Source organism: Lithobates pipiens, unplaced genomic scaffold (genome assembly GCF_037356315.1).
Source record: "Lithobates pipiens isolate NorthernLeopardFrog02 unplaced genomic scaffold, aLitPip1_a1.2 Scaffold_23, whole genome shotgun sequence".
Taxonomy (NCBI): domain Eukaryota; kingdom Metazoa; phylum Chordata; class Amphibia; order Anura; family Ranidae; genus Lithobates; species Lithobates pipiens.
In genome coordinates, this window is record NW_027507785.1 from 273,089,161 (window position 1) to 273,112,620 (window position 23,460).

Genomic DNA, 23,460 nt, shown 5'->3' on the forward strand with positions numbered 1-23,460 from the left:
ACCTGCAGGCGCGCTCCCATGATACAGCCAATCACATCATTGGATGTGATTGACAGCAGCGCGAGCCAATGGCTGCGCTGCCTTCAATCCATCCACTCCAGCCAATCAGTGGCCAGGCTGAGTGGTGAAGAGGAAGTCGGGAGCGAGCGCGGGACTTTCGAGGGGTGAGGTAAGTAAAACGAGGGGGGGGGGGGGCTGCAGGCACTGAGATGTTTTTTCACCTTAATGCATAGAATGTGTGAAAAAACATTTGCCTTTACAACCCCTTTAAGTCCAACTAAGAATCTGTGGCAAGACTTGAAAATTGCTTTTCACAGAGGCTCTCCATCCAATCTGACAGAGCTTGTGCCATTTTACAAAGAAGAATGGGCAAACATTTTTCTCTCTAGATGTGCAAAGCTGGTAGAGATGGCCACAAAAAGATTTGCAGTGGTAATTGCAGTCAAAGGTGGTTCTACAAAGTATTGATTCAGGGGGGCTGAATACAAATGCATGCCACGCTTTTCACATATTTGTAAAAAAAAAAAAAAAAACAATTTATCATTTCCCTTCCACTTCACAATTATGTCACTGCCACCTTGTGTTGGTCTATCACATAAAATCCCAATAAAATATTTACAGTTTGGTTGTAACATGACAAAATGTGGAAAATTTCAAGGTGTATAAATACTTTTTCAAGGCACTGTACTGACCTCTTTTGCAGCTGTCAGCTTATAGTCCTCAATGAACTACCAGAGTGCAATTGAGCGTTCTGGTAGTCCATTGATTCTTCTGGTCAGTGTGAAACTGTCTGCCTGTATGAGGGATGAGCAGACAGCTTACACTGACTGTAGGAGCAATCTGCTTTCCAGGCTCCTACCAAAAAAAAAAAAATGGTAAATGCACATATTCATCTTTTTTTCTTTTTTTTTTTTTTTTTTTTTTAACCTGCCAAAAATGTGTATTTTTTTTTTTAAATAATATATTTTAACTGAAAAATGTTCTGCACTCTTTCACGTTTCCTCCTGGCATCAGGTTGGTCACATGCCTGTCTATTAGCATCAAAAGATTGTGTGACATGTAGTTCTGTGAGGTCCATCTGAGGGATGTAACATGGGGTGCCTCACAGATCCCTCCTCTATATGACCTGAGACGGAGGGAATTTAGAAGAATGATGGCTTTACAGCAAGTAATTGTGATACTTTTTCAGATCTGCACCTACTAATTTAAAAAACTGGGAAGCATTTTAGCTTCTAAGTGTGGAGGGAACATTTTTTTTTTTTTCTAAATATTGGTCTCATGCTATAGTTCAGATTTATTATGTTAATGTGTTATATCTGCTTTAGTTATTTTTTATTTTTTTTTAATATTGCAGTACTTCATACAACCAATGGAAGTCCCTTCCATTGGTTCCATATCCTTCTTTAATGCAGCAAGATTCTTTCATTTGCATTAGATATGCAAGTAACTGGTGGTAGCTTTGCAAAAGTGTGCCAAGACCTTGTTGGTCGTTTTGTCTGAAGAACCAATGCTCTGTTTTGTAAGTAAGAAACCTTGTACGTTTGGCAAGCGAAGGGTCTAGTTGGCACTAGTATGAAATGGACTGTTTGGCATTTTGTTGCAGTTGTTAAAAATTTATTTTTCATCTTTTGGGAAAGACTTGAATGTGAGAGACCACGTTTTTAGAATTGATGTCATACAGTATGTACTAAAGCTCTCTATTTGGTGCTGTTTTTTCATATCTAAACAACATCATCAGGATGACATATTGTGCGAAATAGTTTGATAATTTAGCTTGAAGAAAACATGCATTACCACCGTCTCCCCTTTTTCTCTCTTGCTTGTGTTTGTATTTTAGAACCATTACTGATCTGATTCTATCATCTTCCCTGTAGGTCCTGGAGCTGGTATGAAACCTGGATGTCTACAACTGTGGAGGGGCTACTAACTCTCCTGTCTAGGTTCAGAACCTCCACCTGCAGAAAACGCTAATACCTTCCTAATGGAGACTGTCAAAGCATTATACCACACGTCGCTTCTAGACACTCATAAGACTTTTGGAGGGGGAGAACAGGAAGCAGGGACACACAGAGAAGAATAATGGTTTAATGCTGGAATCATGGACCCTCACTGATCTTCTCTCCCCCCCCACTACTGTGTTCTCTCTTCTGGTGCTGCTTTATACCTTAGTAATGGGGGGGGGGGGGAGAGGGGGGGTCTGTAACATGTTGCTCTTTTTGCAGTTCCTTCCAAAACTGAGGACATAACCGAGAGGTAGAGAGGGGCTGCATTTTTATCATAGGGGGAAGCTATTAAATCACGCCAAAAAAAAAAATCTCAAAAAACCCAAAAATAAAGATTTAACTATTTCTAAGCACATGTGATGATTTATTTATGGGTGTTGGTGGAATAAATAGTAATATATCCTGTCTATGGACCAGATTTTAGTTTTCTGCATGGTAAAAATAACAAACTCAATTGTTTTTACTACTGCTGTTTTGCAGTTGTATGGCTTTCTTGGCTTGGAGTTCTGTGAAGGCTGCCAAAAAATATGATATTCTCTCACACAAGTTTCATACTGCTTAATAAATGAAGCAAAATGTATCAGCTATGGGTTTACAGCATCGTCTCTGATTGAGAAGTGTTCATATTGCTTGTCGCAGTCCATGGCAGCTGGCATCCTATAATTATAGGAAGCTTGTACTGAGAGGGAAAGCAAAGGCTGCCTTTTACTGACTTGATCAGCTCCTGAAAATTACTAGTTGCCTAGTTGTTTCTAATTTAATACTTTGAGACACTGTCTTGAAACAACAATGCAAAATGACATCAGAACCCCTGGTCTGCTCACTTGTTATAAGTTGGTTCAGTAGCCATTGCAACAGCATGACTGCGGCATGAATGAGGCACTAGTATTTTTTCAGAAGGTCAGCAGTGGAAGCTTCTATGGCGACACAGATGGCAATAAAAATGTTAAGTATTTCTCATGCCATCAAACACAAAGGAACAAAACATTTAGAGATTCTCCCCAACAACAAATGTTATAAGGCTGAGCACAGATATTTCTCTACATGTTTATCCCATTCGTGCCAAGTATACACATGTAGACACATGTGGCCACATGTGGCCTCACAATACTATGCTTTCTTTTGAGGGGCTGCATATATGCATGCCTGTGTTTTGTACTGGAAGCACGCTCAATCGCGTATCTCAGTAAGTTGGCCGATCTTTTCAGACAGCTCTTTATCTCATACTAATGATCAAAACTCAAAAGGACCACCTTCTGATCACGTGATCATTGTAATAGGCTGTGATTGGCTTTCACAGTGATCACTAGCTGTAGAACCCACCCCTCTACTCTGTCTCCTCTGGTGAAAAACATTCAGTGTATTATTTTTCTCTCATAAAGGTGAAGAAAGTAAACTAAAAAAATTAATCACCTGATCTCCAAAAGTTTTTTTTCAAATATTTTATTTATTCAAAGAGCATGGTCAAGGTTAAACATCTGTACACATACAATTAGTTGCGATATATAACATTGCAAACAAACTCTGCAAGCGAGATCACATTGCTACATATAGGGTATCATGACAGTCTGCTATCTGGAGTCACTCTAGTAACGAGGATGTTTTTACCCTCTTTATGACCAGGCCATTTTTTGCTGTGTGTAGTGTGCTTTACCAATCGATCTCTAAGATGCTCATCACTGCTTTGCAGGGAAGAGAATCAGAGAGACCATTCTCTCTTTACAGAGCTCTGTGTTGATTGTGAACAAAGATCTCTCTGGTCTGTGATTGTACCTAGGCCATCAGCAGGTCCCAGCTGTGATCATTGGCCAGGACTTGCTGACAGGTTTCCACTGTGTACAGTCACAACGGAGGTGCACTCCAAACATGGACACGGGCAGCAATATATGGGCATGTTACTTTGCCTGTGCTGGCCGCCCATCTGCAGTACATTGGGGGCGGTCTGCAAGTGGCTAAAGTGAATGTAAACCCGATTCATGAAATTTGGCCTAAGCACATATATCTGTACTGTTTACGTATCTCTCTCCAAAGCCCTAAGACCCGTGTCTTTCTGCTGCTTTGTTCCTCTGTTATCGACATTCTGACAAGTTCTTTGACCTCCAAGATAAAACCAGCACAAAATTTGTGTTGGGGAGGGCGCTATAAATAGATTAGCGGAGAGCTGGTCTATTTACAGCACAGCTCTGCACATTCCTTCCTTCCTCTGTATATGGAGGGGGGTGCCTTTCTCCTAATCAGCTGTCACACAGTATGCCAAGACTTCACTCCCACTGCTGAACAGGAAGAAAAAAACAAATCTCTAACACAATGTGCACTTTCTAAAGACTATAGGAAGCTGAAGACTGCAGGCATACATGTAAAACTTATGTAGGGAGATTTGTTTCATCTCTGTGTATCATCTGATGCTGTTCACTTCACTGGGTATATGTGAAGGTTTACATCCACTTTAAAGATCCAATTACTAATTCAGGCCTTGATCTAGGTTGATGTCAGTCGATGTGTTGTAAATGGTGCTAGTTTATTATCTGTGTGTTTTAAGTAGGATAATAAAAAAAAAAGGCAAACTATGCCCTACTACAGGTACAGACCAAAAATAATGAACACATACACTCACTGGCCATTATATTAGGTACACCTGTTCAGTTGCTTGGTAACACAAACTGATAATCAGCCAATCACATTGCAGCAACTCGATGCATTTAGGCATATAGACGGAGTGAAGAAAACTTTCTGAAGTTTAAACCGAGCATCAGAATGGGGAAGAAAGGGCATTTAAGTGACTTTGAACGTGGCATGGTTGTTGGTGTCAGATGGGCTGGTCTGTGTTTTTCAAAAACTGCTGATCTACTGGGATTTTCATGCACAACCATCTCTAGGGTTTACAGAGAATGGTCCAAAAACGAGTGAGTGGCAGTTGTGTGGAGGAAAATGCCTTGTCAGAGGAGAATGGGCAGACTGGTTTGAGATGATAGGTAACTGTAACTCAAGTAACCACTCGTTACAACCAAGGTATGCAGAATACCATCTCTAAATGCACAACACATCGAGCTTTGAAGCAGAAGTCTCAATTCCAGCTGCGACATTCAGATATTTGGTCAGAATTTGGCGTAAACAGCATGAAAGCATGGATCCATCCTGCCTTCTATCAATGGTTCAGGCTGGTGGTGCTGTAATGGTGTGGGGGATATTTTCATGGCACATTTTTGGCCTCTTTATACCAATTGAATATCGTTTTAAACGCGAAGGCCTACATGAGTATTGTTGCTGACCATGTCCATCGCTTTATGACTGTACCCATCTCCTGATGGCTACTTCCAGCAGGATAATGCACCATGTCACAAAGCTCAAATCATCTCAAACTGTTTTCTTGAACATAACAATGAGGTCACTTTACTCCAATGGCCTCCACAGTCACCAGCACCTTTGGAATGTGGTGGAATAGAAGATTTGCATCATGGATGTGCAGCAACTGCGTGATGCTATCATGTGAATATGGACCAAAATCTCTGAGGAATATTTCCAACACCTTGTTGACTATGGCATGAATAATTAAAGCGGTTGTATAGGGTTTTTTTTTTTTTTTTTTTTACTTTTACCTACAGGTAAGCCTATAATGAGGCTTACTTGTAGGTAAAAAAAAATCTCCTAAACCTGTATGGTTTAGTAGATATTCCCCTCGCAATGAGCCTCTGACTGCAGCGGCACATGCGCACGGGGGATTCTCGGCTGGAAAGCCCGACAGACGCCGTACTTGCATTCAATTATCATGGGCTACTTTATACACCATTCAGCCATAATGACCATCCAAACATTGAGTGGTGCCCCTTTTTGCCACCAAAATAGCCATGACCTGTGGAGGCATAGACACCACTCTGAAGGTTTACTGTGGTATCTGGCACCAAGCTATCAGTAGCAGATCCTTTATGTCCTAGACGTTGCGAGGTGGGGCCTCCATGGATCGGACACATCTCATAGTTATAAAACCTTCGAAAAACAGCGCTGGTCTAAACAAAGTGCTAGACAAATATATATGAAAAAATCAAGTGTAAATAAAACAAAAACTTGATATTAGTGTTAATACTGACAGTAGTAAGTTCTTGCTGCAACCCAATGCGAGACACACACAATATACAACAATCAAAAAATAGCTGCGCTAAAACTTATAAAACAAAATTATAAAGTGACATTTTTCTAATTTACAAAAAATCCCAAAAACATGCAAAGATAGAGCCAAAGTAATGATTTCCAGGCATATAAGCAGTCCAAAGAAAAGGAAAGATGGATAGGATGCTGAATCTTAGTCCATTTTCGGTGACTCTCAAAAACCACCCTTTACACACGTAGCAGGTGCACCCAGAGTAGAAAGAGATTATCCACCACCAAATTAGAGGAGGCTTACCAGCTGTCAAGATCTCTTTTTAAGGAGATCATACGGGCTTGTAAAATGTTACGTTCCTGGTCCCCACACTGGGCTCTGTTGGTAACTTCTTCCTGGGGTGGAAGAAGTCACTTTTGACGAAACGACGTAGGGTGAGCGGCGTGCTGACGTCACCGCTTTTCCACGTTAATCCGGAAGGGCGGGCAGTGCAAACAAGAGAGAGCCGGCCGGCTAGTTTTTTATACGCTATACGCTTACACTCTGCTGGGAATTCGTGAGTTGTTACTTTACTTTTTATATTTTAATAAATCTTTACGGAATTATGCTATGGGAGCTTTTTTTCTTCTCTCTTTGCCGTACTAAATGATTGTGGTGGAACGAGATATACCATAAAGAGGGAGCAGATAGATTGGTGTTACCAACAGAGCCCAGTGTGGGGACCAGGAACGTAACATTTTACATCTCATAGTTACTCATTTAGATTGAGACCTGGATTGAGAAACCTCAAACTCGTGTTCTTCAAACCGGTCTTGAACTTTTTTTTCATTGTGGCCAGACACATCATTCTGTTGAAAGAAGCCAATGCCATCAACGAACACTATTTCTATGAAGGTGTTTACTTGGTCAGAAACCATTTTTAGATAGGTGATGCATACTAAGTAGCATCCACATATATGTCAGGACCCAAGGTTTCCCAGCAGAACATTGCCCAGAGCATCACACTGCCATCGCTGGCTTGCCTTGTTCCCGTACTGCAGCCTGGTTTCTTCCCCAGGGATCTCACACACACATCCACATGATGTAAAAAAAAAAAAAAGTTATACCTTAGACCAGCCACCTTCTTCCATTGCTGCATGGTCCAGTTCTGATGCTCGCATGCCCATTGTAGATGCTTTTGGCTGTGGACATGAGTCAGCATGGGTACCCTAATTGGTTTACATCTGCACAGCCCTGTACCCAACAAACTGCAATGCCCATGTTTTCTGCTTTCAATAAATAAGCTTCCGGAAAAGCATGTTTACTTGCTGCCTGATTTTCAAATGCCATCGTAATCGGTGATTGTGAAGTTATAGCTGATTGGTGTATATATGGCAGGTGCAGTTTAACCACTTCGGGACCGCCGTATTGCCAATGTACGTCAACACAATGGCACAGGCAGGCACAATCACGTAAATGTACGTGAATGCCTTCTAGCGGGTGGGGGGTCCGATCGGACCCCCTCCCGCTAGATACGGCGGTCCCTTTCGGTGCCGGAGCGATCGGCGATGAGGGGATGGCCGCTGGTTTCCGCCCATCGCCTCTCGATCGCTCCTGGCCAGTGACGAACTTCCTCCCCTGTGAAAATGTAAACACAGGAGGAGGAAGTGATGTCACACTCCTCGTGGCGGTCTTTTTGAACCGGACAGCGAGGAGTGAAGACCTTCAAGTAAGTGCACCAACAGTCCACTGACACATAGGTGCACACATTTCACCCCAGTCACCCCCCGATCGGCCCCCCGCCCCCCCCCAGTCACAGTGTCACTAATGCAGTGTTCATTTATTTATTGATCACTACATTTAGTGTCAGTTGTGACTGTAAAAAGTGTCAGGGCAGCTAGTGTTAGGCCCCTTTAGGTCCAGGGTAGCCCCCTACCCCCCCCTAATAAAGGTTTAACCCCTTGATTGCCCTCCCAGTTAACCCTTTCACCCTCTTTTACCAGTGTCACTAAGCGATCGTTTTTCTGATCGCTGCAATAGTGTCACTGGTCCCGCTAGGAAGCTAGTTTTTTTTTAGGTTCAACGCCAGTTTTTATACCGTTAGGTACCCCGATATATAACCTAATAAAGGTTTTAACCCTTTGATTGCCCCTAGAGTTAACCCTTTCACCAGCGATCGCTGCATAAGTGTCACTGGTGACGCTGGTTAGCCAGTTAGTTATTTAGTTATTTAGGTACCCCCATATAAATACCCAATAAAGGTTTTAACCCCTGATTGCCCTTAGTTAACCCCCTGATCACCCGGCGGGTGATATAAATTTGGTTTTAGGGTCAGAAAGGGTCTGCGTCGCCCCAGGCAGTGCTAGGTTAGTGCCAGCACCGCTAACACCCACGCGCAAAGCATACACCTCCCTTAGTGGTATAGTATCCGAACAGATCAATATCTGATCTGATCAGATCTATACTAGCGTGCCCAGCAATTTAGGGTTCTAAAAAAACGCATTGTTAGCAGGATCAATCCAGATACCTGCTAGCACCTGCGTTTTGCCCCTCTGCCCAGCCCAGCCCACCCAAGTGCAGTATCGATCGATCACTGTCACTTACAAAACACAACACACATAACTGCAGCGTTCGCAGAGTCAGGCCTGATCCCTGCGATCGCTAGCAGTTTTTTTGGTAGCGTTTTTATACAGTCGCTGACAGGCTAGGTGCTTTTTTACCTGTGAGTCTCACTACTGTACCCCTAAATTTAGAGCCCAAAATGGCAAAGCGAAGGTACACTAGTGAAGAGGCCTACACGTTTCTGAGCATGACAGATAGTGAAGAGGAAGACACTGATCTGTCAGATTCAGGCTCAGAATACGAACCTGTAGAGGACAGCGCCTCCATGTCAGATAGCTCTGACGACGAAGAAGAGGTCCCTGCTATTGTCAGGCGTACCCGACCCCGATTTTCTGATGTTGTTGAGGTGCAGGAACCGCAAGTCCCTCGTATGGAGTATAGAGCCAGTACTAGCGCCGCTCATCCTTTTGGTGAACTGGCAAGCACCAGCGGCCTAGTACACCCTGGACGTACATCCAGCACTGCAGTATCACGTGGTGACGTGGCGAGTCCCATAAGTGCAGTTCAAGCTGGCGAGGTGGCAAGCACAAGTAGTGTCCCGCTGCCACCAAGAAGAAGAAGACAAAGACAGGCCCGTTGTACCCATAGTGCCCTTCCTGCAGAATTCGCCTATCCCAATTGGGTGCCCACCACTTCTGCAGAACCCGTACTTCCCCCATTCACTGCCCAACCCGGTATTCAGGTGGATACAGATGATTTTACGCCACTCGATTTTTATTCTCTGTATCTCACGGAAGATCTCTATAGATCTATTGTGGACCAAACCAATTTATATGCTGGTCAACGCATCGCCGCTAATCCCCAGTTGCCGTCTCTTGCCAGAGATTGGAAACCAGTTACGGTTTCCGAATTTAAGACGTTTTTGGGCCTTTCCCTCAACATGGGCACACATAAATTTATGCGGATGCGGGCTTATTGGTCCACGCATCCGGCTGACCACATGCCCGTGTTCTCTAACTCCATGTCCAGGAAACGATACGAGCAGATCTTGCGGTTCTTGCACTTCAGTGACAATGAACTTTGTCGTCCACGTGGAGACCCTGAATACGATCGGCTCTACAAAATTCGGCCCCTCATAAACCACTTCAACCAACGTTTTGCAGACTTGTTTACTCCCCAAAAAGTTGTCTGCGTTGATGAGTCCCTGGTTAAGTTTACTGGTAGCTTGTCATTCAAACAGTACATTCCCAACAAGCGTACCAGGTACGGGGTCAAGCTCTATAAGTGCTGTGACAGGGCCACAGGCTATGCATGGAGCTTTATGGTTTATGAGGGTAAAGATAGTTACGTAGAGCCGGAGAACTGCCCTGATTACATAGGAAGCGCTGGCAAGATAGTGTGGAAATTGGTGTCACCCTTATTCGGAAAGGGGTACCACTTGTACGTGGACAACTATTACACCAGCGTGCCACTGTTTAGTCATTTATTTGATAATCAGATTGGAGCATGTGGCACCGTGCGACCTAATCGCCGGGGCTTTCCCCAGCGGCTTGTAGATTCCCGTCTTAGGCTGGGGGAGAGAGCCTGCTATCGGTGTAATAATTTGCTCGCTATGAAGTGGAGGCATAATAAGAATGTTTTCGTTCTTACCTCCCTTCATGCAGACACGACGGTCCAAATTCCTACGGCGACTGGTATTGTGGAGAAACCCCTCTGTGTCCACGAATATAACAAAAATATGGGAGGGGTGGACCTCAATGACCAGATGTTGGCGCCGTATCTAACTTCCCGTAAGACCAGACGCTGGTACAAAAAAGTGTCTGCTTACTTATTTCAATTGGCTTTGCTGAATGCTTTTGTGCTATACAAAACTTCAGGCGGAACATTAACCTTTCTTTTCTTTCAAAGAGAGGTTGTCACAGAGCTTCTGTTTCCAGACGGTTCTGTACCTCACCATTCCCAACCAAATGCAGTAAGCCGGCTGCATGAGAGGCATTATTCTTATGTCCTCCCGAGTACCCCTACCCAACGAGCCCCCCAAAAAAGATGTCGTGTCTGTAGCAAGCGCGGATATAGGCGTGACACCCGTTCTTATTGTCCACGCTGTCCTGGCAATCCTGGTCTTTGTCAGGGTGAGTGTTTTGAACGCTACCATGAACTAGTGAAGTATTAGCGTAGGGTACAGCATTTCACAGCCTAGGCACACTTACACAGGGTCTCCCAAGATGCCATTACATTTTGAGAGACCCGAACCGTTACAGTTACAGTTTACAGTTAAAAAAAAAGTAAAATAAAAAAAGTATAAAATATAAAAACCAAAAAATATATAAAATATAAAAACCAAAAATAGTTGTCGTTTTATTGTTCTCTCTCTCTCTCTCTCTCTCTCTCTCTCTCTCTCTCTTCTCTCAAATTTTTTATACTTTACTGTTTACTGTGTTATTGTTAACCATTTTTTATGTTTTCAGGTACGCCATTCAGCTGCAGCGTGGATTTATTTATCTTGACAGCAACAGCGTTTGCTCCCACGATACATAAAGCCGCGACTCCAGCACTGTCGGGGGTGATTTCACCACCACAGTTAAAAAAGAGCATATATGCCGAAGCATGGGGGGCATAAGAGGTGGAGGAGCGATTTTGCTCCTAATGCCGCGTACATACGGTCAAAATTCCGACGGAGGGCTTGCCCGTGGAAAAGTTTGAACGTATGTACGCAGCATAACTTTTTTGCGGGAGGATGCCCCCATGCTTCGGCATATATATATTTTAGGCACAGGTTGTGTTAAAAAATGTTTTATTTTTTACAGTTTTTTTGGGAATTTGCTTTGCAGGTATGGTATGGTAAGGTTTTACTGTTATACTGTAATGTTACTTTGTTTTAACGTTAACCATAATTTGCTTAGCAGGTACGCCATTCAGCTGCAGCGCGGATTTATTTATCTTGACAGCAACAGCGTTTGCTCCCACGATACATAAAGCCGTGACTCCAGTGCTGTAGGCGGTGATTTCACCACCACAGTTAAAAAAGAGCATATATGCCGAAGCATGGGGGCATAAGGGGTGGAGGAGCGATTTTGCTCCTAATGCCGCGTACATACGGTCAAAATTCCGACAGGGGGCTTGCCCATGGAAAAGTTTGAACATATGTACGCGGCATAACTTTTTTGCGGGAGGATGCCCCCATGCTTCGGCATATATAAATGGTGCATGTATGTCCATCATTAGAAGTGGGTGGATGAAGGGAGGTATCTAATGGTGGGCATACCCACCGATCAATCTCTTTTTTTTCGTTCAGACAACATGACTCTCAGTAAATAGCTTGGGGTGTCTACTTTCCAAAATGGGGTAATTTGGGGGGGTTTTGTGCTATTTTGGCATTTTATGGCCTTTGCACCCTTAGAAATCCTGAAGGTGGTGATTGGTTTTCGGGGTGCCGTACGCGACTAGACTCCCAAAAAGTCCCACACATGTGGTATCCCCATACTCGGGAGAAGTAGCTGAATATATTTTGGGGTGCAATTCCACATATAACCATGGCATGTGTGAGCAATATATCATTTAGTGACAACTTTTTGTACATTTTTTTTTTTTTTTTGTCATTATTCAATCCCTTGGGACAAAAAAAAAATATTCAATAGTGTCAAGATGGCCCTCGGCAAATAGCTTGGGGTGTCTACTTTCCAAAATGGGGTCATTTGGGGGGGTTTTGTGCCATCTTGGCATTTTATGGCCGTCAAAACTGTGATAGGTAGTGAGGAGTAAAATAAAAAAATGATGCCCTTAGAAATCCTGAAGGCGGTGCTTGGATTTCGGGGTCCCGTACGCGGCTAGGCTCCCAAAAAGTCCCACACATGTGGTATCCCTGTACTCAGGAGAAGCAGCAGAATGTATTTTGGGGTGTCATTTCACATATGCCCATAGCATGTGTGAGCAATATATCATTTAGTGACAACTTTGTGCAAAAAAAAAAAAGTTTGTAATATTCCCGCAACTTGTGGCAAAATATAAAATATTCCATGGACTCAACATGCCTCTCAGTAAATAGCTTGGGGTGTCTACTTTCCAAAATGGGGTAATTTTGGGGGGTTTTGTGCTATTTTGGCTTTTTATGGCCTTCGAAACTGTGATAGGTAGTGAGGGGTGAAATCAAAAATTTGCACCCTTAGAAATCCTGAAGGTGGTGATTGGTTTTCGGGATGCCGTGCGCGACTAGACTCCCAAAAAGTCCCACACATGTGGTATCCCCGTACTCGGGAGAAGTAGCGGAATATATTTTGGGGTGCAATTCCACATATAACCATGGCATGTGTGAGCAATATATCATTTAGTGACAACTTTTTGTACATTTTTTTTTTTTTTTTTTTTTTTGTCATTATTCAATCCCTTAGGACAAAAAAAATAAATATTCAATGGGCTCAACATACCCATCAGCAGTTTCCTTGGGGTGTCTACTTTCCAAAATGGGGTCATTTGGGGGGGGGGTTTGTACTGCCCTGCCATTTTAGCACCTCAAGAAATGAGATAGGCAGTCATAAATTAAAAGCTGTGTAAATTCCAGAAAATGTACTCTAGTTTGTAGACGCTATAACTTTTGCGCAAACCAAAAAATATACGCTTATTGACATTTTTTTTACTAAAGACATGTGGCTGAATAAATTTTGCCCTCAATGTATGACTAAAATTTAGTTTATTCGATTTTTCTTATAACAAAAAGAAGAAAATATCATTTTTTTTCAAAATTTTCGCTCTTTTTCCATTTATATCGCAAAAAATAAAAATCGCAGAGGCAATCAAATACCATCAAAAGAAAGCTCTATTTGTGGGAAGAAAAGGACGCAAATTTCGTTTGGGTGCAATATTGCATGACCGCGCAATTACCAGTTAAAGCAGCGCAGTGCGAAATTGCAAAAACACCTCTGGTCCTTAAGGTATTTATTGGTCCGAGGCTGAAGTGGTTAAAGAGAACCTGTCACTTTTTTGAGATATATTCAGTTCCACTAATGGTTTAATGCAAACTTCATATATTTTGTTTGACAAAAATTGCTTTTTTTTTTTTAAGCTACCATTTTTAGTCAAATCTTTGACTGGACTGCCAGGAAGCTGAAAAATGGTGTCTATTTTAGAAAATGACTACCTACCTCTGTTAAATGTCCCTCATCCTGCTTTCCTGCCGCTGCTTAGCCTCTCCATTCCACTCTAAAGGATGCAAGTAGAGACTTGGATGGAGATAAAGTGTCAATGCTGGGATGAGGGAAATTTTAGTGGAAGAATGATATAAGAACAATCCTAAAATGGGTACTGAAGGGAAGGTTCTCAGCAGAGAGCAGGTTTTGTCAAAACAGGTCAGCCTTTTGAAAAAAAAATAAAGGTTTTTTTTTTTCTATAACTTGCACTTAACTGATGAACAAGATACCTCAACAGTAACAAGTGCACATAGACATTCAGTGCTAGCAAACTACAGAAGCAGAGAATTGATTGTTGGATTCTTGTTTTTGGCTGATCCATTATAGCCTTGCTGAGAGCTGCACAACAGTGTTCTTTCTAGTGCATGCCTCGCTTGCTTTCCATTCCACTTTGAAGGCAGTAACCAGCAGTTTATTTAATATTACAGGATCTTTCAACCTCACAGCCACACTGCAGCCTTTCTGCGTGTTTTCCACTGCTCTGCCTGGGTGGCACTTATGCTTGGCTATTCTTGTCTTTTTCTCTTTGTACATAATTAAAACGGCCCAATTTACGTAAACTAAGACAAATCTAATAAATACACTTGGCATCTCTGTATACGTCTCCCATATAAACACTCGGCACATTGTCTTTCCTTGAAAAAAATGAGGCTAAACGCTGTTTTCCCCATGTCTCAGAAGTGGCACATGCCAATGCGTATGATGCCATTATATATGCAAATCCCCAGTGCACGTTCCAGCACAAGGGCAGACAAATAAGATCTGCTTAGCTTATTGCGGTTTCATGCCACAAGATCAAAACATAGTAAAAAAAGAAAAAAAAGCTGGCTTTATTTCCCCTCTGTATTCTAGCAAAGACTTTTACAGCATACAGTTACACTGCTACTAATACCGGATCAGTGACTTTGTATGTAATCAGCGAACGTCTACAGTCTAGAAAGTATTAAAGCTTTGGTTCATCCTTTTTTATTTTTGTCTGTTTAACCTTTGGGTTTTAATGGTTAAATAATTTTTGACTTCCTAATAAAAGCTTGTATAGAGAGACCCTATGGGTACAAAGCAAAATGACCACAAGAATCATGCTGTCCTGCACAAGGCTGCTTCCTGGAAACATTGCACATGGGGAAATCTGAAGTGTGTGTTGGGCCGTTTACACCTGTGGGTGTGCCAAAATAATCACCAAGAGCAGATTTTTCCTGCTGGTAAAAAGTTTTAAGTTGTCACCAGAACAGAAATTGATGGCAAATCTTTTCAATACGGATATGTTTTGCCACTATCTACAAGAAGATTCCCTTTACTTAACCACTTCAGCCCCGGAAGCAATTACCCCTTTAATGACCCAGCCATTTTTCTGATGCAGCACTGCGGCGTTTTAACTGACCATTGCGCAGTCGTACTACATTGTACCCAAACAAAATTGAGGTCATTATATTCCCACAAATAGTTTTCTTTTGATTTTGTGCTAAAAGCAAAAAGACTGCATTTTTAGGCAAAACACTAAACTTTTTTGCTATAATATCCCCCCAAAAATATAAAAAAGCTAATTTCTTTATCAGTATAGGCTATAATATATTCTTCTATATATTTTTGGTAAAAAAACACAGTAAGCATATATTGATTGGTTTGCGCAAAAGTTATAGCATCTAAAAAATAGGTAATATATTTATTTTTTTTTAGTAATGGTGGTGATCAGCAATTTTTAGTGGGACTGCGACATTGCGGCGGACATAACGGACACTTTTGACACTTTTTTTTGGGGCCAGTGACGTTATTCCAGTGATTAGAGCTAAAAAAAAAATAGCCACTGATGGCTGTATAAATAACATTGGCAGAAAAGTGGTTAACACTAGAGGGTGATCAAGGGGTTAGGTGTTAAGGGAGGTGTTTCTAACTGTGGGGGGAGTGAACTGACTGGGGAGTAGAGATCGCTCTTCCTGATCACTAGGCACAGGCAAGCATTCTACTTCCCTGTCAGAATGGGAATCTGTTTATATTGACAGATCCCCATTCTGGCTCTCTGTGGAGCAATCAGCCACCGGCTACACGCATCGGCTCCAGCGACACACCATGGGCGTGCGCCTGTGCTATAGCCATTAAAGGGGCCATCATACCGGTACGGCGTTTTTCACAGTCAAGCCAACCTGCTGCAGTGTAACTGCAGCGGCTGGTCGGCCAGCAGTTAGTGAAATTACACACGCTGTTTCATTTACACTGTCCCTTCTATTTCTGTATATGAGTGATGGTAGTGTAATTGTTTTAATAATAAATAAATAAATCTAAGTACCTGTTTCCTTATGGATATACAGCTGTCACATGACTCGGCTCTTCCCTAACCTGTCTGCAGGGAAACATAAGCAGCAGGAGCTTCTACTCTGCTGCTGGTCACATGTTAAAAAAAAAAAAAAAAAGGCCTTCAGAATACATAGTAAAAATAAATAATATAAATACACTGCTTTAAATCCTCATACAAATATGAATTTGAAATCAATTTATGCCAGTTACGGGCTGTGTCCGGCCCTCCAGTGTCTTAGAATAAGAGGGAGATGAAGCTTAAATCTATCTACATGTAATATCCCAAACCCATTGTGTTTAGCTAATTAGTGGGCATGGAGGAGGAGGGAGGGAGGGAGTGGTCTGTCATTTACCACTGTATATATGCCCACATTTGTGACTATAGTCACATGGGCTGCTCAGGTGTGATATGGAGGAAATGCTCAACATAAACTTACTGAAAACTGAGCGTGTGCAGAGTTGCCACCACAGTTGCAAAATCCCTATCTGAATTGGAGACATGAACAGAAAGTGGAGAAAGAAAGAACAGCAGGATCAACCAGGGTTTTTTTTTTTTTTTTTTTCTGTATTCTGAAAAAAAAAAAGTAAAATCTCATAGTGACTGATGAGTATGAACAGCATGTAATAAAGCACTTACTGATAGTTTTTTATGATGTGGGTTTAGTGACACTTTAGGAGAGATTCTCACTTACTCTTGTGTTTCCAAGATAGGAGGTGAAAGGGTAAGATCGGATACAGCCAAAAATGTAATTGATTTAGCTAAATGCGATCATATACGGTCTGTGTACTCCTATTCTGACAGCCACAGGTCCATGCTATTTAGCACGAATGGAGTAATCTTTTTAGATTTCTCTCATTCAGCCACATGTATGGCTTACATACGTCTAATGTCAGCAATAACATTTAGCCTACCGTTGAAGATTAAGTAAGGTTATGGACTGACAACCAGTGTTCATTAATTTTGATTTTGTTTTAGGACTAAAATGGCATTTTAGTTTTAGTCTTCTGCAAGTGTTTTAGTTTGTCGTATTTAGTCGACTAAATCTCCAGTACATTCTCATTTTAGTCAACTAAAACTCATTTTAGTTGTCTAAAATCTAATGGATGTAGTTAAATTGTAATGTATTATTTAAGCATTTCTCTCCAGTTTCCAAACTCATTATATACTACTGCTGGAGTGAAAAATGTAATATGATGTTAATGGTTAGGTTTGAACATGCACTACAGACACCGATTTAGTCATTATATAACGTCTTTATTTAAGTAAAACCATTTTGTCAAGAATATTGCTGTTTTGACAAAAGGGTAACGTAAATATACCAACCCCACCCAAAAAGTAAGAACTCTTTGCGGGACTGTCATGCCAACAGTAAAGCATCTTGAAACCATTCATGTGTGCCTTTGGCTGCATCTCAGCCAAGGGAGTGGTGGGCCCTCTTACAATTGTGCCTAAGAAGACCGCCATGAATAAATGGTACAAAAACATCCTCGGGCTCCGAGAACAACTTCTAACTATTTACCCACATCAATACTTGGCATTTTTGCCCCCTTCCTCCCCAGACCAATTTTCAGCTTTCAGAGCTCTCACAATTTCAATGACAATTGCACGATCATGCTACGCTGTACCCAAATTAAATTTTTATCATTTTGTTCGCAAAAATAGAGCTTTCTTTTGGTGGTATTTATTCACAACTTCGTTTTTTTATTTTTTGCGATATAAGCAAAAAAAGCGGAAATTTGTAAAAACAATATTTTCTTTATATTTTAAAAGAAATCCAATAAAATCAAATTTTGTCATAAATTTCCGTTAAGTGTATAATTGGTTTGTGTGATCACAGACAGATGTACGCAAATGATCATGTACAGATGTGCGTAGGACGTACTTGTACAGATAATCATTGGGAGATGTAATTTTAGTGGGGCATATGTGGGGGGATTTTTTATTTGGGGACGTGTGTTTTGCATTGTGTGGTGACACTAGGTTGATGATCGGTGAGTAAAAAGCTGTTAAAAAAACAGCTCATACTCAATGATCACCAGCCGGCTCCAGCGATCCCCTCTCCTCACCGACAACTTCAGTGTGAGGAGAAGAGAGCCGATTGCCTAGCAACCGGCTCTGTGTTTACGTCACATGACAGCTGTGATTGGACACGGCCATCATGTGATCAGGAGGGCCAATCACTGAGCCCTCCTGCCGATCAGAGATGCGCCGTGTCCGGGTGACACAAGCACATTGGGATTGCGCCGCTGCATGGTCCCGCATGAGATCTCCTTCATGAGGGAAGTTCTTGAGAAGGAGAGAGCGCCCACCCGGCTGTTTATGTGCACTGGCCAAGTGGGAAGTAAAGAACAAGTGGTGGATGAAAAACAATGCCTTTTCCAGCACGATGGAGCTCCTTACTATAAGGCAAAAGTGATAACTACGTGGGAACAAAAAATGGAATTTGGCCAGGAAACAAAATATTACAGATGCAAAAAAGGACACTTACCTCCTGCAAGGCTTATTTAAAATACCTAGACATTTTCAAAAAAGATGGGGATTTGATCACTAGAGGTCTCCACCCATGACACAGGTGGACACTGAGAGGCGCTGATGAGGGTGTGGGGTGCTCCGCGCCCCAAAAGGATTTCATCAGAATCCATACAATAGACAAACAAGATATTTGGGGGGCACACTCTAAAAGATGCATTAAATATGGTGCAGCCATAAGACCATAACAGAACAAAATATTACAGCGCACACATGCAAAAAATACATGGTTTAGAGAAGCAGTCTATGGATAGTGTAGGACCCACTAATCATGGGGTACTTTGTCGCATTAAGCAGGCTTGAGCATCATATAGCAATATGATGTGATCAAATCTCCATATTTTTTAATAATGATTTTTGAAAATGTCTAGGTGTTTTAAATAAGCCTTGCATGAGGTAAATGTCTTTTTTGCATGTGTGCACTGTAAAATTTTGTTCCGTTGTATGGTCTTATGGCTGCACCATCTTTAGTGCATCTTTTAGGGTGTGCCCTCCAAATATCTTGTTTAGGGATGAGCCGAACACCCCCCGGTTCGGTTCGCACCAGAACTTGCGAACGACCCCCGCGTTCGGTACGAACGTTAGAACCCCATTGAAGTCTATGGGACTCGAACGTTCGAATTGGAAAGTGCTAATTTTAACGGCTAATATGCAAGATAGTGTCCTAAAAAGGGTTTGGCGACCTGCCTCCTGCCTCAGGGGACATGGGTCACTGCAAAAAAAAGTTTTAAAAACTACCGTTTTGGCGGGAGCACTGATTTTAATGACGATTAAAGTGAAAAAAAAAGTGAAATATTCCTTTAAATATGGTGCCTGGGGGGTGTCTATAGTATGCCTGTGAAGTGCCACGTGTTTCCCGTGTTTAGAACAGTCCCTGCACAAAATGACATTAAACGGAAATAACACCATTTAAAACTGCTTGCGGTTTTAATGTTATATCTGGTTCCTGCAATATGGTTGAAAATCATTCAGAAAAAGGGCATGGGTAGCCCTCCCTGCCCATTACCAGCCTATTTGGGTCTTGTACACATATTAAGGGGAACCCTGTACCCATATTAAAAAAAGGAAATGCGTGTGGCCCCCAGGCCCTATATACTCAGAACAGCAGTATACAGGCGGTGCAAACAAGACAGGGACTGTGTAGGTTTGTTGTGTTAAGTTGAATCTGTTTGTCATTTTCAACCGGTACATTTTTAAAGTGTAGCTCCAGTCAAAAAAAATATCTGTAAGCTTTTTGGAAAACATAGGGAAGGGTTATCACCCCTGTATAATTTGTTTTGTCGTCCATCTTTTTTCATCTCACTTGCTGCTGTCTCCTTGCGTTTGCAAGTAGGAGATGTTTGTAAGTTGGATGTTTGAAAGTAGGGGCCTGCCCTATATTATAGCGGTATGTACTGGGTACAGAGCACGCAGACAGCACGCACTATCTCCTAACACTACTAACTGCAAGCTCTATTATTAACCACTTGTTAGCCCAATGTTTGCATAAAGTGAAAGATGAAGTTATGCTGAGTAAATAGATATCAAACATGTCACTCTTCAAAATTGCACATGCCCGTGGAATGGCGCCAAACGTCGCTACTTAAAAAATCCCCATAGGCGACGCTTTAAATATTTTTTTACTGGTTACATGTTTTGAGTTGCAGAGGAGGTCTAGGACTAGAATTATTGCTCTCGCTCTAACATTCTCGGCGATACCTCACATGTGTGGCACATGCGAGCACATGGGGACATGGGCGCTTTAATTTTTATTTTATTTTTTTATTGTTCATTTTACTTTATTTATTTTAGATTGACATTTTTTTCCCCAAAAATATATTTTTGATCACTTTTATTCCTATTACAAGAAATGTAAACATCCCTTGTAATAGGAATATGGGGTGACAGGTCCTCTTTACAGTGAAATCTGGGGGGTCAATATGACCCCACATCTCACCTCTAGGCTGGGAAGCCTGAAATAAAAAATAAAAAAAAGATTCTGGCTTTGATTGTACTGGCGAGTTGGTAGAAGCACCGGAGGGCGTCTATGGCTGGGTATTTCAGGGTATCACCGAGTATGGCTGGGTATCTCTGAGTATGGCTGGGTATGGCAATTTATGGCAGGGTATTACAGAGTATTGGCGGGGTATTGGCGGGGTACTACAGAGTAATAGCAGGGTACTGCAGAGTATTGGGGGTGCTGCAGAGTAATGGCGGGTACTGCAGAGTATTGGGGGGTACTGCAGAGTAATGGGGGTTACTGCAGAGTAATGGGGGGTACTGCAGAGTAATGGCGGGGTACTGCAGAGTAATGGCAGGGTACTGCACTGCAGAGTAATGGCGGGGTACTGCAGAGTAATGGCGGGGTACTGCAGAGTAATGGCAGGGTACTGCAGAGTATGCACTGGTATTGCAGAGTATTGGCAGGGAATTGAGGGGTTAAATTCGGTGAGCAGCGATGTGGGCACTGCAGATGCAGCCCACATCGCTGCTGACACCGATCTCTTTCCCCTCCGCTGTACCGATCGGTACAGAAAGGGGAGGGAGGAACAGGCGTCATAACATGACGCCGGTTTGTTTCCAAGTGATCACTCCGTCATTTGACGGAGCAATCACGTGGTAAACGGCCGCTATGAGCGGCCGTTTACCGTGATGCGCCGGGTCCTATGGACCCGGCGGTCACGGATGCTCTTGAGTGCGCACACCTCGGGGCACGCGAGAGCAGAATTCTGGGAGGCCGTTAATTAACGGCCTCTCTGAGTTAAACAACCGCCCTGAAGCCGTTAATCGGCAATGGGCAGTTGTTAAGTGGTTAAAGCTAGATCACTAGCTATATAGGTGAGGTGAATATAGTGGTGTATACTGCAGTCAGGGCACAGACAACAACCACTACACAGCAGCAAGATAGGAAATCAGCCAAAAACGATTGGTGTGTACTGTGTTGAAGGTACACAGAACACCCACTGCTTCAGATGCAAAGTAACACACTACAGGAGGCCGCCTTAAAGGCGGCCTTATATAGTGTGGGGCGTGCACTACACAGCCTGAGCTATGATTGGCCACAGGCAGGATGCCTGTGGCCAATCATGGCTCTCCTCGCTGCCGGCGCTGCGATTGGCCAAGCATGCGGGGTCACAGTGCATGCTTGGCCAATCATCGGGCAGCAATGCACTGCGCCAACGCAGTGCATTGTGGTCCGCGCGCGCGTCACTCGAATTTTGACGCGAACGGCCAAAACGTTCGGAATTCGCCGAACGCACGAACAGCCAATGTTCGAGTCGAACGTACGTTCGACTCGAACACGAAGCTCATCCCTAATCTTGTTTGTCTATTGTATGGATTCTGACCAAATCATTTTGTGTGCAGAGCACCCCACATCCTCATCAGTGCCTCTCGTTAGTGTCCACCTGTGTCATGGGTGGTATTGCTCTGATGGTTTAGAGAAGCAGGACCTTCCAGTCTGTGAATAGTGTAGGACCCACTAATCATGGGGTACTATGTCGCAGTAAGTGGGCTTAAGCAGCATATAGCAAAATGATGTGACCAAATCCCCATATTTTTTGAAAATGTCTAGGTGTTTTAAATAAGCCTTGCAGGAGTTAAATGTCTTTTTTGCAAGTGTGCGCTGTAATATTTTCTTCTGTTATGGTCTTATGGCTGCACCACCTTTAATGCATCTTTTAGGGTGTGCCCCCCAAATATCTTGTTTGTTTTTTCATGGCGAGGAATCTACCCAGACCTTAATCCCTTTGAGAACTTGTGGTGGACCGGTGGTCATGGTCAATCCGACCTCAAGAGGCTTGTGAGTGAACCCAAAAAAATCCACAAATTTTCACAAGCTGCAAGCATTAATTAGGTAAGAATGGGCAGTGTCGGTGCCAGATCAGTCAGGAATCAGGATGTGGAGCAGAAGTTGATTGACACTGACAACATGCCAGGCCTAGGGCAAATTGCAGCAGAGGACTTGAAAAAGGGTCAACTCAAGTCAACACTGCAAATATGGACTCTGCATAAACTTTATGTAATTGTCAATAAAAGCATTCTACACTTATGGAATGGTTTATACAAATGTCAGATCATGTATACCAGATACATCTGACACAAAAAGATCTAAAAACACTGAAGCAGCACTGGCAGACAGTCCAAATTAATATTGGTATCATTTTGGCCATAGCTGTACATGTACATGGCCAAGTACAGCACAGACAGCTGCACACTGCACAGGCACTGTTGCTGCCAGTCTGACACAGGCAAAGCATAATAAACCAATACTTGAAGGTCATGCTCATTTCTACAATAAGAATAAGTTTAGTGTCAGTTTATTATTTCAACAGTTATAATTCTCAAATACATTCAAAGAAAAAGTGCACAGTTTACAATAATGCCATTAGTGTGTGGATTTACTGGATTATAACAGTCACTACTTTTTATCAACTCCTCTCTCAGCATTCGCAATGACAATAATAGAGGTAAAAAGTATATAGTAAGTAAATATCACACTAAAAGACTAATAGGGCTGGACCCTGGCATAAGGTAAAGCTCAAAGGCTGCCCTTTTGACTGTCCGTTACAGATCAATTTTTCTTTTTCATTAGTGTGATATTTACCTATATTGTCAAATTTGTCAATGCTAAGAGAGCGAGTAGAAGACAAGTTGATTAAAAGTGGTGGTTATTGTTCCACATACTAATGGCATTTGTAGCCTGAGCCTCAGCCTGTGCATTTTTCCTATGAATTTAATTGACAATTAAAACTGTTGAACTATTGATTTTTCCTATCGTAATAAGCACAACTCACAAGTATTAGGTATGCTTCTTATTTTAGAATTAGAAATACC

The 23,460-nt window shown here is 42.3% G+C and overlaps 1 protein-coding gene across 4 annotated transcripts in view; it reads left to right on the plus strand.

Moving 5' to 3' along the window:
* The window catches only part of COP1 (COP1 E3 ubiquitin ligase), a 287,714-nt gene extending 285,358 nt beyond the window's left edge, over positions 1 to 2,356 (plus strand). For all 4 annotated transcript variants that reach the window (XM_077453195.1, XM_077453196.1, XM_077453197.1 and 1 more), the window contains one exon: positions 1,875 to 2,356. In XM_077453195.1, coding sequence (XP_077309321.1) covers positions 1,875 to 1,892 — 18 coding nt within the window. In that variant the 3' untranslated portion in view covers positions 1,893 to 2,356. The remainder of the gene's footprint in view (positions 1 to 1,874) is intronic.
* The last annotated feature ends 21,104 nt before the right edge of the window (positions 2,357 to 23,460 follow it).